The 18,050-nt window shown below is 40.3% G+C and overlaps 1 protein-coding gene across 13 annotated transcripts in view; it reads right to left on the reverse strand.

Annotated features, from left to right (window-relative positions):
* Window positions 1–16,874, reverse strand: part of mecom (MDS1 and EVI1 complex locus) — a 138,350-nt gene extending 121,476 nt beyond the window's left edge. For all 13 annotated transcript variants that reach the window (XM_017424013.3, XM_017424008.3, XM_017424016.3 and 10 more), the window contains exon 1: window positions 16,662–16,874. In XM_017424013.3, the coding sequence (XP_017279502.1) occupies window positions 16,662–16,698 (37 nt within the window). In that variant the 5' untranslated portion in view covers window positions 16,699–16,874. The remainder of the gene's footprint in view (window positions 1–16,661) is intronic.
* Window positions 16,875–18,050: the final 1,176 nt, after the last annotated feature.

The raw sequence follows: 18,050 nt of genomic DNA on the forward strand, positions 1-18,050 counted from the left end.
CAATTTGGAGAAATTTAAGTTTAATTCTGACCGGAAAAACAAGCTAACAGTTTGTCAAAGTGGAGCCAAGACCAAAGGGAAATCTTGTCAACAATTCCAATCTCAAAAAATTAATCGAGGTTAATGTGTATTGCAGTTATTTACATAGATTGCTCTCCTTTTGCGAGCAGAAAAGTAGCGACAGCAGAGGTTGGACTGGTCCTACTCCAGCCTGAGGCACTTCGAACAGGAATATCATCATTTTTCTGCTGGAATAATTGTGTTATGCAAAACTGACTTTGATGTAAGAGTGTATACAAAAGCATTTGCATAAACCACTATGAAATCTTTAAGATTACAGTTGTTTTAACAGGGTAGCAATTCACTTTAGTCTTGGCCCCGCTGCAACTACCATTAGCTCACCAGTCCAATCAAAATTAGACTTGATTTCTCCAAACTAAAGTCCTTCAAAGAGCTTTTAAAAAAGAAGAAATTAGTTTTTCATATTCTTTCTATGGCTGGAGATTGGCACCAGCTCCCTGTGACCCTGAAAGAAGAAGCAGGTAAAGGAAATGGATGGATGGATATTCTTTCTACAAACCTCCAGTTCAAAAAAATCTAAACCATCTTGTTGATATTAGAAATTGTTTGTTTAAGTAGTATCAGTTTTAGGTGAGAAACTAAAATTTCCTACACCACTGGTTTCAAATAATCAAGGAGCCAGAATAAGATTGCGTGCAGCTTTGAGAAAGACCTGCACACACACCCACAAAAGTTTCCTCCTGCCATTCAGGGTGTCTTCATCACCTCACCCATGTTTTCCTCTCTTCTCTTACAACCTCACTCTCATTAATCTCACACACCTCATCACAGTCCTGACACTTCAGCCCCAGAAATCTCATATCCTCTGAACACCTTTACCTCCTTTGAGGGCTCACAGTTCTAAGACCCTGCAACTAATAACTCCCCTCCATGTTCTGTAGGACTTACAAATAACATTAGCCACTGACTGTCAGCGTAATTTCAGGTAGATATTAACTTAAAATGACTTTTTTCCCTACTTTCTTTTTTGGCGTGGTTGCCTACAAAGCTGCTTTTAGACACTTGTGTGACTGCAACCCTAAAGACTGGCACAACTTGGTTTAATGAACATTAAAACACACACATGGACATTATCAGCACACACAGAAAAGACAGAAACATCCATTCATGAACTGACACATCATCTTGTAGAATTAGAAAAAAAACGGAAAATGTAAGTCTAAATACAGAGAAGGAAAAAAAAGGACAGCGAAAGAGGTAAAGAAAAGGCACAGTCAAGTGGTGAGATAGACGTATCAGAAGACAGACAGGCACAGACAGATTGGGCAATTAGACAAACACACAGAGAAGGATCATTCCATTACACACAGGGACTGACATAGCGGCAATTGAGACAATGGACTGATTCAGAGTTCTGCTGAGTGTTTATGTCCCCCGTCAGTCTGCATCACCAGTGTCCCCCTGACTGCTCGCAGCTGACGGCCCTGACACACACACACACACACACACCTACCAGACCTCCTGGCCTGAACTTGATGTACACACGCTCTCCTGCTTTGCTTTCTGTCAGATGTCAGCGTATCATGTCCCGTGTAGGCTCAAAGCCTTGGTACTGTATGGAAGAGAGAGAAAGTGTGTGTGTAGAGAAGGGTGAATGAATGGGCTTCTGTTGGACTGCTCCTAATGACTTTATTTAGAAATGCCGTGTTTAATGTCAGGAAACACCGGTCATGTACGCTGCCAGCAATGTCTGTGGTGACGGCTGAGTGACACTAGCACACTCGCATCCTCAGACGTCAACCTCAGCCACAGTTTATCTTCTGACTGGGCCCCTTATCTGGATTAAAGGTACTGAGGAGAGGGGATCAGTATCAGTACAAAGATGAAGAAGAGTTCTTCCTGTCTTGTCTCGTATATCTTCAACACTCTATCAGTCATTCTCAGCTCTAAACTCATATTAGTCCTCTTCATTATCTTTTTTTTCTATACCTTTTGTTGCCCCTTTTCCTTTCCCCTAACTCCCCCTCCTGCTTTCTGATGCTGGCATAAAACACACCAAAAGTTTTTACTGGAGCTGGGTAATGAGGGAGACCTTTGACCTCACCTTGATGACTTCCATATCTGTGCATGTGCGGGAATATATGCGGCTGTGTGTATAAGTGTGCATGTTTGCAGCTGGCGGCTGACAGCGACATGACTAATGAGGCCCTGGGACAGAAATAATAGGTGGGAATTATAACACAGAAAGGGTACAAGTGCAGAGGAAAAGGAAGAAGAAACGTCAAACCAGTAGACAGATCAAATATAAAAGAAGGAAAACAGAGGAAGAAAAAAAGAGTTTGAAGTAATTAGAGAGGGCAAACTAGAGGAACTAAAGGGAGTATAAAATAAAAAAAAGGTTTGTAGTGTTTCACCAAAAATTAACATGCAAAGAAAAAAGTTATGGTAAACCAATGCTTTTATTAACTATTTTTCACACCTGAAAGTCAGAGCCTGTGAGACTGCAGAGTGAGAATTTACAGAAAATAAAATAAACTCTTTTGTCCTCTCACCAAACACAACGTTCACTGTTTTTTATCCATTCTGTTTCAGTGGCAGCCTGCCTTTATTTTTTTTAGTTGGTCCAAAAGTGTAAACCACCCTTAAAATCTTTTCACACTCAAAACCAAAGCATATCATGTTCCAGTTTGATCTGGCCTGAGACCACCTATTTTTGTCTGACCCAAATTTGGCTGCTTGGTTTGAATCTTGGTCTGTGGAGTGTTTCTCACCTTTTTTTGTTTTTGTTTTTTTTCCCAGTTTAAACTAAAATGTGTGAAAGTCAATGTAAAAAAGATTTAGCTGTTAAAGTACTTTTCCTTATAGTGAGAGGTGTTTTGTAACTTTAACATGGTGGCATTACCCAGCTGTTCATTTCAAGGGATAAATCAAATAATTTAAAGTGGGGCTTTGAGGAAATGTTATGAACAATCAGTATTTTACCTTATGTAGATCGCTTTTAAAGTTTAATAGTGTTTCACATAAACATTATTTTATGAACTTTTTTACTGACAGCAGTTTTTCATTAGACAATATGACATTCCTGCAGTAAGTGCCCCAGGCTACACTGGATATGCTACAGATAGCTGCTGCTGTTGCTACTTGCAACTGCAAAAACCTTCCACAACAGTAAGTAAGATATTATTCGTTTATAAGTTTGCCACAAAACACCACTTTAAAAGATCCGAACTGTCCCTTTAAACATCATACACCACAAACTAACTTCTGTGAGATATTTAAAGTTTTATCACAGCTACATCAAATCAAATCAATGATAGAAATCACCTGCCTATACTTGCATAGGGTAAATCTTGTGTCAGTAACACTCAGGTATTCCAGATAATTGTTAAAATGACAAATATTTGCAACTGAAGAAGAATTACAAACATGCTTTTTGATTCGAACGGTCTAGAAAGAAAACATAATGAAGACCGTCGATCGCGCAACAGAAACCAGACTACGGGGAGTAGCACAACCTGGACAGCACATTTGGCTGTCTGGCAACACCCGCCTACAACTGTCACACTCAAGGTCAGGGGTCATCATGTGTAGACAGAGCAGAGCTTTGTAATTATGCATGATAAATGTAATCACACACAGGAAGCATTTCTCCCAACAATTTACTGGCTTAACCTTGTCAGATGTTCCAAGATGCAGACAAAACAGTGGTGAAGTGTCACTACTGAAGGGAATATCCGTGAGTTTTCTTAGATCACAGCAGCACCTACACTTAAACATACACAAACAAACAAAAACAACTTGTGGAATATATATTAACTCCACACTTATACTAAATGGGTGTTTAGGATGTTTGTCTGTACAGAATTTCTGGTATGGGAAAGCAGAATTGGAGCGGTAGAAAAAGAAAAGTTTCCATTAGACCGAGTGTTGTGATAGTGATGTTATCAGTCCAAAGAGATCTCTTCATTGACCCCTAAGCTCAATCAGATCAGTGCCCATAAAGGCTGACTGCAGCCAAGGGGTCTTGACCCAGTGACATGAAACATGGCGCCAAGACCGAAGCAAGACAGATGGACAAAGAGACAGATAGACACCCAGACAGACATCCTGTCTCAAACCACAAATAGATACAACAATTAAGTAAGGTCTGGTCATTTTCATTTCAGTGACCTCCGCCCTCACCTCCCACACATACTGAGACAAATTACTACTGCCTTTGGATTTGGCCAACGATTCCGGTGCTGACAAACATGCGCTGAGTAGGCTGAGACAGCAGACATAAATCATACCTGTATTTGATTTGCAATAATGACACACAACATGACTTGGTGTTTTATTAATATGCTGTTTCAGACCAAACTGAGTTTTCATATTTATCATTTATATCTGCAGTTTTGTATAGTTAAAGATAATGATTTAGTGGTTAAAGCTACAAGAAATACAAATCCACGCTTCTTAACTCATACAGCAGACAACATTGGACCTTATTTTCCTCTGTCTTTACCAGGAAATATTATACTTTATCAAATGTACATCACCAGCAGAAAACATTAGTTTTACATTAGTTTTTTATCTACATCTGTCTCACTTTATTCTGATCCTGTAACCAGTGAATCTTTATTGTGAACTCAAACAGTTAATAACTGAGAGGAAATTGTAAATTGTATCCAAGGTGGGGGAAATTACAATCTTTTCGGGAAAATATTTTGCCAAGCTTAGAATGTTTTTTTTTTGTATTTTGAAATATTGTTCAGGTGAACTTTATCCCCGCCTAGTAATGCAACATAAGTATTTCAGCGTTTTTGTTACAACTGTATGCACAGTGTTTTTAATATCATTAGAGAAAAAAAATATCTATTCAAAACTATATTTGGAGTAGTGCAGACAGGATCTGAAAAAAATAAAATAAAAAAGTTTTTTGTTGAATGATGTTTTAGGATTGAGATATTCAGCAAGACATAGTTCCTTTTTGTTATTTGTGCTACAGAATTCACAGTGTAAGCTATAGATAACAATTGAATCTTTAGTAGATTTTAATAATAATTACTGCAACTAAAGTTTAATTATTGAAAATGTAATTCTTAGAAGATAAGCTGGAAAATCTTAGTCATCTTAATCAAACCTCTCACCTGCCATCTCCATCAAAAGTTAGCTTTTCCCTGTTTTCATCACATGAAAGTTTACCTATGAATGTGCCTCTGGTGATTTATAGTATAATCTATGTCAAATCTATGCAAAAAGCATATGTCCCAGGCTATGTTCATTAGAACTTTACAAGATGAAGTGTCCACATATATAGCACAAAACATCTCCAAAATTATTTAACATTATTCTTTGGCTTTCCAAGAGAGACTACAATGTTACACCTGGAATTCCACGTTTCCATCACAACTGCGGGTTTTAGATCCAGTCTTTGTTTTCTGCATTTCAGAGCTTGTTTCAAAACCCCAATGTGACTAGTCCCCTGGCTAAGCAAAATCAGAATTACATTAACACCCAAAGAGGATTTCATCAGAGCCAGCAAGAGCCCCGTGGCCCAAGACACCTGTAATAGAGTTTCTTCTGTCACAGGCGGAAAAAAACATTTAAACTCCTCTCGTATGGAAGGTTTACATGGTCCTGGCTGCAAAGAAAATATGCTCCTGCAACTGATCAAATCAGGACAAACAAATTGCATTTGTCAAATGAAGGATCAAATGCTAGCACCTACAACAAACACATTAGCAGCGTGATCTACACAGAATACTCTTGGCAGGCCGATAGTATCAAATTAACAAAGTAACACAGAATAAGAAAAGAATATGTTTGGAAATCTAAACTGACTTCTTTCCTCTGCTTCCCCCTTGTTGCACTGCACATCTGTACTCTGAGGACTTCCTACAACTGCACACAAGGAAGTAGATTGGATTACTGTGAGTTCGACTTTAGAGATATGGCATGCCAATTTCAACACGGAAGGTTGGGTTAAATGGATATAATTAATCTTTTAAAATACCACACCCTTGGATAACTGACAACTTTGGAAGCATTCCTCAAGTTCATCTAAAAATGATTTTAGAACAAATCAACACTTGTGTCCATTATTCTCGCTGGGGAATACAAGAAATCTGTCATGTATATCTATAATGGGAAAAGGAGATATTTCTCCGGTTTGTTATTTAAATAAACAGAGGCAGGGATGTCTGCTATGTACTCGTGTGTGAAAGTCAGGGGAGAGAGGGGGAAAAAAACGAGAGAGACTAAGGGGCCTGACTGTCTGACAGACAGGCGGGCAGATGGACGCAAACTTGGCATTGGGGAATATGTTTCTGCCAGAGAATGATCCATAAAGACTGAAGGAGGCCAAAGGGCACCCTTCTCTGTAATGACTCATCATCACTCAGTGGTGTCCATGCTGAGATGGCCCGTGTGTGTGCATGTGTGTGAGAATCATTGTCTGGGCGGGAGAGCCAGTGGATCTGCTGAGAGATAGAGCAGTGTAAACAGGCAGAAGGCCTCGAGGGAAAAAAAGAGAAACCTCCTTGTTGTTTTATCTGGCCAAATACTGACACCCACGTCTATTAACTCTTTAACATTTTCACAGGGAAAACATGGGTGAGAAGGTGAAAATGACATTCTCTGCATGAAATGGTATAAATGTCATAAAGCAAATGGAATTTCTTTTGTTAGACAGAGACAGCGCTTGACTTCTTAAGAATCGGTAAACATACTGGACGAATCTTCCAATGTCTAGTGATCCAATGGTAACATTGTGGGCAGCCAAGACAAGGCAATTGTGGCAATTTCATGAACCATTTTGTTTTAGTCAGTCATTACCTTCACCGCAGCGCAGACCAAACTGACCACTAAAAGGGCAGCGCTGACTGCCAACACCTTGTATATGGAATTCATAAAACAATAGCTCATACTAAATTCCATTGCTGCATTCTCAGTCGAGCTGTTATGGAAATGACCGCTTCGTTGTACATTTATGTGCATGCACATGCAAGGGACCATATTTTCTGTTTCACAGCATTGGATGAATATCTCTATTTCTTGGCAGCTGACAGCCTGTTTGTCATCCACTCCACAATCAAGAACTGACCTTCAGCAGCATAACTACTATTATCCTGCCATTCTTCTCCTCTCCCCTCCCTTCATCCTCACAATTCTATTGCCTCTCTCACCCTTATATCTTTCTCAACTGTACCTCCTTTCACTTCTCCTTCACTTTTTGCCCAGCCTTTGTCATTGATCGCTGATGCGACTGGCTGCCTCCGTGCTCGGTAATGACCTGCACTGGTAACCAGCCGGCTGCTCCTTTTGGCCCCCTTGTAGATTGAACTGTCAGATGGCAGCGATTAATGGTTGGGCAGAGAAAGAGAGAGACACAAACTCACACCTGCAATGTCCCACCCTGCACCACCATGCCAATCTTCTGTCCCATCTCAGCATTTACCAGTGTAGGCTGGCATCCAAATACTAGGGTATGTTAAATAAAGATTTCTTATAATGATGAACAAAATATTCTAAGGCAGGTGCATACACAGAATAAAAGAAAAAATATGATAAGACACTTTTTCAGACACTTGAAAAGCTGAAAAAAATTGCCATTGCCATTTTGTCAAATCAAAAAATTAAATCCATTCAGATTCTGCTCATGTACCTAGATGACAGCATTAAATCTGTAGTTGTTTGCTGTGCTCAATTCAGTTACCTTCGCTTCTCTTTGCATCTGGAATCATTCACTTATTCTGCTGTTCGCACTTGAGTAACTCTTAGCAGAAGAATCACAATAAACGATCAAAATTGCAGCATATGTTGTTTCCACCAAACAAAGATGACTGAAGTGTTTGGTTTGTCTGTTGAGATGTGTGCTTTCAGTCTATGTGGCTGTCTTGTGTTGTACTTGGCTGTCCGTGTGCTGACTATCAGCATGGTATCTCCTAACACTGATGAGTAGAAAGTTTCCAAACCATTCCCAAAGCTTTCATTCCATTATTTTAATGCTCATCCAGAAGACTGGCCAAGAAAATTGTGGTTTCTTTCCTGCTTACCAGCCTCCCTGCAAAGAAGTCCAATCAAGTAAAGAAACATAGAGGCCACATTTCCAGTAAGTTTTAAAGATATGTTATTGTTTTTTTTGTCTGTGTCATGTTTTATTTTAAATACATAAAATTGCTATTCTGTCCAAAAACATATATAAATAACAAACTATTGCGTAGGAGGAAAACTTTGGAGTGTATGTTGAAATATATACTGTTACCCCAGTCTTGGGTTCCATTCAACAAAGACATACCTATTGGGAGTAACAACTCCTCCACCCCTCAGTTTTGTCCTGTGTTTCAATTGCTACATCTCAGTAGTATACTCCATAGTGCTGCCATCACTTTGGTTCATTTTAGAGAAACTGAAAGTCAGTGAGGATTGGCAACCTATCCAGGTTGTACCCCACCTTTCATCCAATAACTTCTGGGATGGATGGATGGACGGATGAATAGATGGACAGATGGATGGATAGATAGCAGTAATTAGCAGTGTCTGATATATATTAGACTTGGTTGTTGCAGTTCTACTAAATGAGTATCACTTGATGACACCAGAGCAGACAATCATTTTCTTCTTCGTCTTCTCTTTGTTTTAAACAGTCTTTGGCAAAAAAACAAATAGATAATCCTTTCCAAATGTGGATCCTGATTAGGGACTGGACTCTGTCTACCAACTTTGCTATAAAGACCTGACTGATTGAGAGTAACTGAGAATAACAATAAACAAGTGACTAAATTCTTTTTCGCTATTCCTTCTTTTATAAGTTTCCTAATTTAGCGGGACGTTCAACTAATATAAGAAAGTTCTGATGGTAACTTTTTTTATTTATTTAGTCACATATTTGGTAGTGAGGGGGTTTTAATTTTTTCTAGAAACACTCATTTGAGCACAGCTTGGGGGAGTACTGACAAAACTCAGTTTTTGAAAATCATTCAAAAATTTTACATTTTAATGAATTTACAAAACATTCCAATGACATTTTGTATTTTTCTTTATCATGGTTTACAAAGTTGAATCTTTGCGGATAAAGATAAATATCCATTTAAAACTGTATCTTCAATACAATAAAGAGTGCTAAAAAATAAATGATGTGAATAGCGCCTTTGTTTTGTATAAAATTTTAACCTCAAAATTAAGAAAAAGAAAAAAGAAGCAAAACAAGGAAAGAAGGTCTGAAATAAAACCACCAACAGATGCTCCAGCACATGAAAGATGGAAAGAGAAAGATGCGTGTCAGACACAGAAAGTGTTATAGGAAATAAATAGAAATAAAAATAGACAGAAGATGAGGAAGGGTAATCCTCTGAACGGTGACCATGTGAATATCAGGTCAGTAGGGGTTTGGCATGATGTGTGGAAGTGAGATAAAATCGATTAGCTTGTCCACTGACCCAGTGAGCAGTCTTACCACAGCCCTGACAGAGACATCCAGGCCCTGAGGTCCCTAAGGTCGCCTGTAGACACTGAGGTGAACAGAACGGTGCCCTCCTGTCAAACTAAAGCCCTCAAGTAACAGCAACACAACAGACCATGATGCATTGCTTCACTGCTCTCTGATTCCAAAGGATACAGAGAAGATGTAGTACGGATGTACTACATCTTGGTGCTCAGAATACAGAACTACTGTACTCAGAGCAGTTTAGTGTTTCATTTATGATGAATTACAATCAACAGAAAAAAAACAACAAAAAACATTGTTGACATTTTTAAAACTATAAAAATATATTCAAACTTTTGCATATCTTCAGTATTTTACTTAAAAACATGATGTTAGGAGGTAGTAGAAGCTGTTTTTGAGGTGTATTTTATGCTCATCTTTACTGTTTACAGAAAATGGGGGATTTTTTTGCTCCACCAATATGTTACTCACATAATCATTTCAGACACTGTTAAGTGCTTCTTGGAAATTCTTAAAGAACTGGTGTGACAAAATCCTGACACCTGTTGGCGGGCCTTCTAACCTCTCCTTATCGTACTATCAATTCCTTTTCCCCTCATGATTTCCTCAGCCAAATCTCAGGGTGAGGAGCACCTCTTTGATTCCTGGCTCATTGTAGTGTATTTGACCCTGGAGGTCACAGAGTGGGAAGGAGCGTATGTGTCACCATCAAGCTCTTCTCCGTGTTAGAATAATATTCCTACTGTGCTTTTAGGATGCTAACCCTAATCAAAACAGGACATCCTGGGGAGGGCCATGCTCACCGGCTTCTTTATGTTTTTGTGTTTGCCGAGGAGCGACAATCCCAGGAAGCAGCGAGGAGGGTTCATCAAAGCCCCAGGCGGGGGGCCCCGGCTGCAGGATTGCTGGAATGTGGCGGGGAAAGGAATCTCTACTGTCCTATTGTTCCCTTGCTTCCTCGGTCTCATCACACATGCCGGCACGTCCAGTTCACTCACAGGTAAGCAGCACTAATCAGTCCTTGCATTCTTTTCCACAGACTCATTTTTTCCTCTGCTGCGACCCTGGCTGACCAGCAGCACACACACAGCGCAGGGCTCCTGCCGAAAGTCGTATATGAGTGGGAACTCATCAAAAGGTTTGTGAAGACAGGCACAAAATTTTCTTTGTTTTTTTCCTCAGAAAGGAGTTAAAAAGGAGGTGAATAATGGTTAAGTGTGTGTGTCCCTAAAAATAGGCTATTCAGACTTCAACTAAGAAAGACTGGGCCAAAAAAGTACATGGTTGCTTGCAAAAGTAACTGAACATACATTAACAAAGTTTATATATCAGAATAAACCTTTCAGAATTTTACTTATTTTACTGCCTTTTGTGTTTAAATTCAGTTTTAAATCAAATTAAAGTGCTACACCTCCAAAATCATATGCATAATAGTTCCAGCACCAACAAATTTCAATTAAATGGGTTTGTGTGTCCAAACCTTTTACTGGTATCCATTTTTACATATTTTTAGTTACGTTTTTTTTCTCTTTAGCACCCCTTTAAATGAATAATGCATTCTTCGTTTGTAAAAAGTTTTTATCTCTTTCTTCCACATTACAAACATCATCATCGCGTTTCAGCACTAAACCACAAGGCAAGACAATCAGCTCCAATCAAGTGAATGTGCTCCAGTTCAAACTTCATCAGGAAGACCTCAGCTTTGATCACGTCTCCTCCCCTCCTCACTCCCATCCTGCGAGGGTGAGGGGTCACCTTTTAATGAGCTACGAGGTGGAGAAGACAGGAGGGGGCTGGTTATGGAAAAAAAAGATTAAAAAAAAAGGTGTATAGTAAAAGAATCCCAAACACACCAACCAATAATGTACACACCTGATTACATCTGCCCTGTCCTGCCTCCCTGCATGTCCTGTTTTACCCTCGTCATATTCTGAAATGACTGTCCTTTTTTTCTCCAGCCCGCTCCACCCAGGGAGATCCCCCAGCACCACTGGAACACGCTGTTATCACCACATTCACAAAACAATTGCTGGGTAATTCCTGTTTATAACTATATTCGCTCCCTTCGGTATATGAGCACTGTTTTCTCCATCAAGCCTCCAGGACAGCCATCAAAATGCAGCGTTTACAAGCGCTTCATGCCTTACAAGCGTGGGCACAGTTTTTCCTCCAACTTCAAAAGAATTCTGAGAACATGCAAAAACAATTGAAGGTCTACTAAAGAATTGGCAAATTGATTAGCTCATCCACAAAATCCTATGTGACGTTAATATACGAAATAAAAACATATAACCAAAGACAAAAAAAGTGTGCATCAGACTTTATGAGAAAAAGTTAAATTGATCGTGCAAAGCTAATATGATGTCTGCACTGGCAGCTAGCATCAAATCATATCAAATCATATTTAGCCTTCCTACTGTAAAGGAGTTTAATAATGTAGTAAAGTAACTTATGGTTGTTACCTGATGTGAGACATGAGGCCAGAGTGTCGGGCCCGGTTTCTACCACCTGCTCCAGGTAATTGATTGGTGCATATAAAGTGATTGAGTTTCTTTAATTAGCTAACGAACATCTCTCCTCAGAGCTTGCCAAGCGGCGCTAACTTCCCCGGCGTGTCATTATTAGCCTCAGTTGAACTGCACCATCAGCACTGTGTTGACTTTATATCTCCTCAGACATCATAACAAAACACAAATCAGTTTGATGTAAACTTTTTTTATTTTAACTCAGCAATATGTCATTTATCTTGGAGCGGTTGGGTAAAATGCCTCACGTTTGACAGCTAAGACCGTACACTCCGCTGAGTGCTTTTGTTTAGTGTGCGCGCACTAAAACTCACACACCCGGACCAGCCCAACGATCACACACCGCCCTTTCCAGCACACAAACACACTCGCAATCTATAAAAATATGCTTAGCATGGGACTGCTCTGTTGATAATGACCTCAGCCTTGGCACCATAAAGGGCCAGACCAGACTGCCGACAGACTGGGGGCTTTTGTGTTGACTCTCTATCTCCAACTCCATGACCTTTAAGGGGAAGAAGAAAGCAGAATTGCCTTTTTTTTATTATTTAGAAGGGGTAAGGCTCGCTCATTGTTCTGTATTGGTACAGTTTCCCGGTGGTAAACACACTGTGGTTCCCAGGCTTTACTTGTTGCTTCACATCCCCCCACCACCACCACCATCTCTGTCCATCCAACCCTTGGTGTTCCCACAGTGCTCTGTCTGGATCATAGCATCAGCACTGCCCAAGCAATACGCACGCATGCTACCATACAAATACTTTATGAATTATAAAATTCTTCCCAAGCTTGATGATTTGTGATGTAGGAAAGAAAAGAGGGCAATAAAAAAAAAATTAAAAAAAACAAAAAAAACAAGGGAAAATCCCCTGGGGTGTACGGCTCTGAGAGGGGACCCATGACGGGGTCTGGAGGTTCTTTAGCTGCTCCAGACAGAGGCCATCCTTCAAGTGGGTGACAACAGTGCCCAAACAAACCACTAACCTCATCAGCCCTCTGTTTACAGCCCAGAGCCTGAGTCCTGGACGACTCATTAACATCAGAGACCTTCTGAAAGACTCATTTTCTCACATTGTTGATGGATGAGAAGTCCCGGATCATTCGACAACTGACCGTCACCATCCCTGCTGCAGCACATGCACTCAGGAGAGGTTGTGCGGACTCATTTCCTTTTATTCATCCTGAAACTGCCTACTATTGTAGGTTTGTCCGAAGTGTTGAATTAAAAGTTGTAAATACGTGATAAAAAATCTCATATAATGGTCACAGGCCAACAGTGTGCAACATTTTTAAATCCATTTCCAACAAAAGTAGCATGCCTTGAAGGAATGCATGCCAAAGTTTCATATAGGGCCCTTGCATGATCTGTTAGCACTCCGAGCACCTAATGACAACCACATAACCCTGTCAAATTTTAGCTAAATATCTGTATAACTGACTGAGTTATAGCCATTTTGCTTTTGGCTAAGTTTGGTTCGCTGTGGCAGCCATGTTGAATTGTAGTGACTCTAAAAGTTGATCCAATGTAGATGCGCATCCACTGATAAATTTCTGAGAGCTTCATTAAAGTCAGCCAAGTGGTTTATAAGATATTCTGCTAACAGACAAATGCGATTGACTTCAACAGTTAATCACAAAGTTTTAAACAAAGATCTCACACAATCCGCTAACTTTTCGAGTATGTGTTGGGGAAGTCTCACAGCTACTACCAAATCAATTTTTAGACCAATATCTATAAGACTGGCTGAGTTATAGGCATTTTTGTGTTTGATAAATTTGCTTAGCTGTGGCAGTTATCTTAAGTAAGGTCAACTCCAAAAGTTAATCAGTTATAGATTGGCATCCAATGATTACCTTCTGAGAGTTTCATTAAAATCTGCCCAGTGGTCCATGAAATATTTTGCTAACAGACGTTCAAACAGCCCCACCCCCCACGCTTCCACACACACAGGCAATTACATGATCACCTAGCCCAAACAGACCGTTGTTGGGTAAATAGGAGTTATGTCTCAATTTTAAAGATGTGGTTTTTTGGCCTAAATATATATTTTGTTAAAGAAAGAAAACGAGTCGAGTTTAAATCAGCAGTTAACCTTTCCAGAAAAAAGAGAAAAAGGTGGCATCCGCCTGGAACCTTGATGATTCTTGACCACATCGTTCACTGACGATTTTTGAATCCCGGAGCTTTTGCACCAAACGGAGCGCATGAAGGGAAGAAAGGAAGCGAAGGGGGGCTGGGGGGGTCTGCTCCGGGACAACAAGGGCCGTTTAATGGGGGTCTCCATTTCACTTCCCCCATCCCCACCGCCTCTCACCTCTCCAATGGGCCGATCTATTAACCGTTTTAATGAGCTCCGCCAGACAAACGCGAGATGCAGCATGGCCCATTGAACAATGTGGAGAAGGACGATGCGCTGCTTCGCTCTGGAGAGGAGAGTCACACACACACACACACACACACACACATACACAACTTCTCCGGTGCCAATCACAGGTGTCAGTTTGACACGCAAGGCATCGAAAACATTACTGATTTACCAGACAAACTGATAAATTAGTGAGGGACAAAAGCAAAGAAAATGAATCAAAGCAGAAACACACAGAGTGTATTTGAACGCGCCACGGCCACTTGTTGGTACCACTTGAACTGGATTGGATACGATTTACTTTAAAACATTTTAATGAAAATATATTGTTTGTATTAAGGCACACAATAGCGGGCTTTTAATTAGGTGCACCCCGAGTTAGTTTGACCCCCCACCCCCCAGGCCCCTTCATTTATGTGCGGCCTACGTTTCACCGCGGGGTGCGGTGAAACCTGCGCGCCTTGGCAACACGTAGTTGGACGTTTTTGCGGCACACCGCGTTACATCTGGACGCGCGGACTAATCAGTCAGGCTCCATCTATCACGCTTTACCACCTCTCCATCACCTTCTCTATTACAGTCCCCCTCCATCACCCCCCTCTCTTTTTTCTTTTTTTTTATCACACGAGTATTCTGTAAGTAGGGAGGAACACACTGAACACATTTACCAGCAGAGCCCTTATATGAGGGCTCTGGGAATTTAAATATTCACTGCTGACACTGTGCAGACTTGGCTGAGGGCCAGGGTGGGCCCGCTACTTCGGGGCCCCCACAACATTCCCCACCTCAGTCTGCCTTGAAAGGCAGAAACCCTTCTCTTCCATTAAAAAGTGTGTCTATCTATCTATCTATATATATTTATATAATTTAAATACACAAGGGAATCAGGGAATCATAGCCTTCAGACATGCGCAGATGTGCAGGAGATTTTGTTTATTGACTTAAAAACAAACAAACAGAAAAACCTATACTGCCAGTCAAAAAAGAAAAAAAAAAAGATCTGCAAGGATGAATATAAGTGGAGTTAATTCTGTTAATAATGTTGATGCAAATGTTATTTTTCCTCAATATTTAACAAGTTGCCAATAAAATAGCAACACAGTGGTTTTAATCAGAAGGGTGAGCTGAATTGTTTCGAAGACCACATGCAGTCCTTTAACTTCTTTGCAGCTGCTTTGTTCTTTTTTTAACTATCAGGGATATTTCAAATAAATGTTGCAGCTCCATAGTATTTTTTTGATTCATGTGACACAGAGGCCTTAATGTATTTTCTGTTTAAGTGAAAATCTAAGTTGTCTTATAGTTGGAGGGGGAGGGGGGGATAAGTATCTGGTCAATGAACTGAAATCTTGTCTCTTAAAAGATGTTTAAAAAAACTGAATTATGAACAGGCCTGGCTCGTTGCATTAATTGGATTACTGCAAAAACAAATTACACTTCATTTTCATATATTAATTTAGAGCATTTTTACAGTTCATTTTAGTCATTCAAAATCAGAATTTAAAGTCATTAACAGCATGGACATAAAAACTTAAAAAAAAAATAAGAAATGCACATCTTTATAATTTATTTTGGGAAATCAATGCACATCAATCACCTCCACGCATAAACCTGATTGTGTGAAAGGAACTGAATCGATTTCAAATAGAGACGTGCAACTTTATTAACCAAAATCACTAAACATTTCATGTTTTTTTTTTAAATTAAAAGTTGTTGTTTTTTTACCACATAGTTTAAAAAGCAGTTTCACCAATAGCTCGAAATGAACTCACACAAGTATGTATTTTTTTTTTTCAAAATGAATCCAATAAAAATGTCTCGCTCTGAAACAGTCACCGTGCGCACTCGGGCTGTATCCTCTTTCCTCTTTGCTCCCAAAGTTTCCCTGGACAAACTGCGGAGGTAAACGCAGCCGAGCGGCAGCAGATGGAGACGAGCTGCCGGCGCGCAGGACGCGGGATTTGAACTTGCAACGCCACTCAACACCACAGCGCCCACTATATGCAACGAGCTTTTTTTTTATTCCCCCCCACTAAAAAAAAAAACCTCCGAGCGGACCGCCTGCCACAAAGTTCCTGCATCGCTCCCTCAACTTTTACGCACATCTCGCGGACGCGCTGGAGTCTTTTTTTCCGCGACGAAAAAACATCTCGATTATTTTACTCCTAACAGAAACTAACACACAAAAAAAGTTTGGATTCCGCTTTTTTTAGTCAACCTTTCACAGAAACTAGAATTCGACGACAGCGACAGCTTATATAGGTAGATATAAGATGATTAAAAAGAAGAAAAAAAAAAAAAAGAAAGGGATGTTGCACCTACTCGTGGCCAGTTTCCGTGCCCTGCCTTTGGACCTCATGCTGCCAGTCTCTCGGCGTGGGTTTGTCTCGTCAATCTTTTCTTTTTTTTCTTTGCTTCTTTTTTTTTTATTTCTCTCTGTCTCTTTTTCTCTGGGTTTCTCAATCCCAAACGCGCTATCTCTCCAGCATTGTCAGTCTGGGACACCTTCGCACATGCGCACAGCGGCCGAAATCTGCCGGCAGCAAGTGCCAGGAGAAAAAAAAAAGGAAAAGTTTGGGAGGATTTATCACTTTGATATGAGGCTGATCTGACGAAGATGGGGGGGATCGTCCCGCGCTGCTCAAACTGGGAGGCGAAAAACTGGACAGGGAAGGGGGGGCTGCCAAAAAAAAAATTAGGTTGCAGTCTGAGATTGAAACTTTGAGGATTTGTAAACTGAGGGAAACTTTTATTTAAAAGCGCAAAATGCCTGTTTGACTTCATTGTGAAAATAAATCAGATCTCTGACACAATAGGGTTTAAAAAAAAACAATTTTGTGTTCCAATTTTATTAAAAGATTTTTCTGGTTGGGGGGGTTGAAAACTTTGCCAACGCGGATACTTGGGCAGCGCAATCACATCTAGATCGTTAATTCCACCCACCTTTTTTATCTTCAAATGAAGTGACATTAATCAATGCTCATTTAAACTGACCCATGTTGAGTCAGGCCATTACAAGTTTTATGTATTTTAATTGTATCCTGACCGGTGAAGCGCTGGGAATGAATGACCCTCCCGCCCCTTTTTTTTCCTCTTTTTTACCTTCTGCTGCACCCGGCTTAAAGCTTCAACATGACACTGTCCAGTCTTTTTTTTGTCCGATCTCGTTGTGCTGACAATTATTAATATGCTAAGTGCAGCCTGTTCGGGACGCGTTTCTGTGCGTAAATTCCACAAAGGATGTTTCCACTTGATTCAGCTTAAAGACGGAGAGAGAGCGGTTCCACTGAGGGCAGACAGATCTGTCCAGATCTTCACCTCAGAGGGTGCAGCACTCGTTGAAACAATTTCCTCTCCATTGCTCTGGATTGTTAATATTTTTAAAGGCCTTTCTGTCCTAACTGCGAAGCTACCCGGACACCATAAAGACCGCGAAGTCACTGCGCGTCTTCTGCTGTCACGTAACAAGTTTTACTAAGGCACATTTAGATATAGGTACACATTTAGGTATAGGTAGCAGCACGTGCGGATCATTAAAGTGATTGGCGAGTCGTGAGATCAGCTGGAGATCATGCTGACCCCCCGCAGATGAATGAGCTGCGAACTGGAGCCGCATCGATTCCAAATTGTGCCGGAATTGATTGGAGTCGTGACGTCATGCCGTGTCGCAGAAAATGCATATATGAACAATTTTTTTTTTTTTTTTTTTTT

Source organism: Kryptolebias marmoratus, linkage group LG2 (genome assembly GCF_001649575.2).
Source record: "Kryptolebias marmoratus isolate JLee-2015 linkage group LG2, ASM164957v2, whole genome shotgun sequence".
NCBI classification, from domain to species: Eukaryota; Metazoa; Chordata; class Actinopteri; order Cyprinodontiformes; family Rivulidae; genus Kryptolebias; species Kryptolebias marmoratus.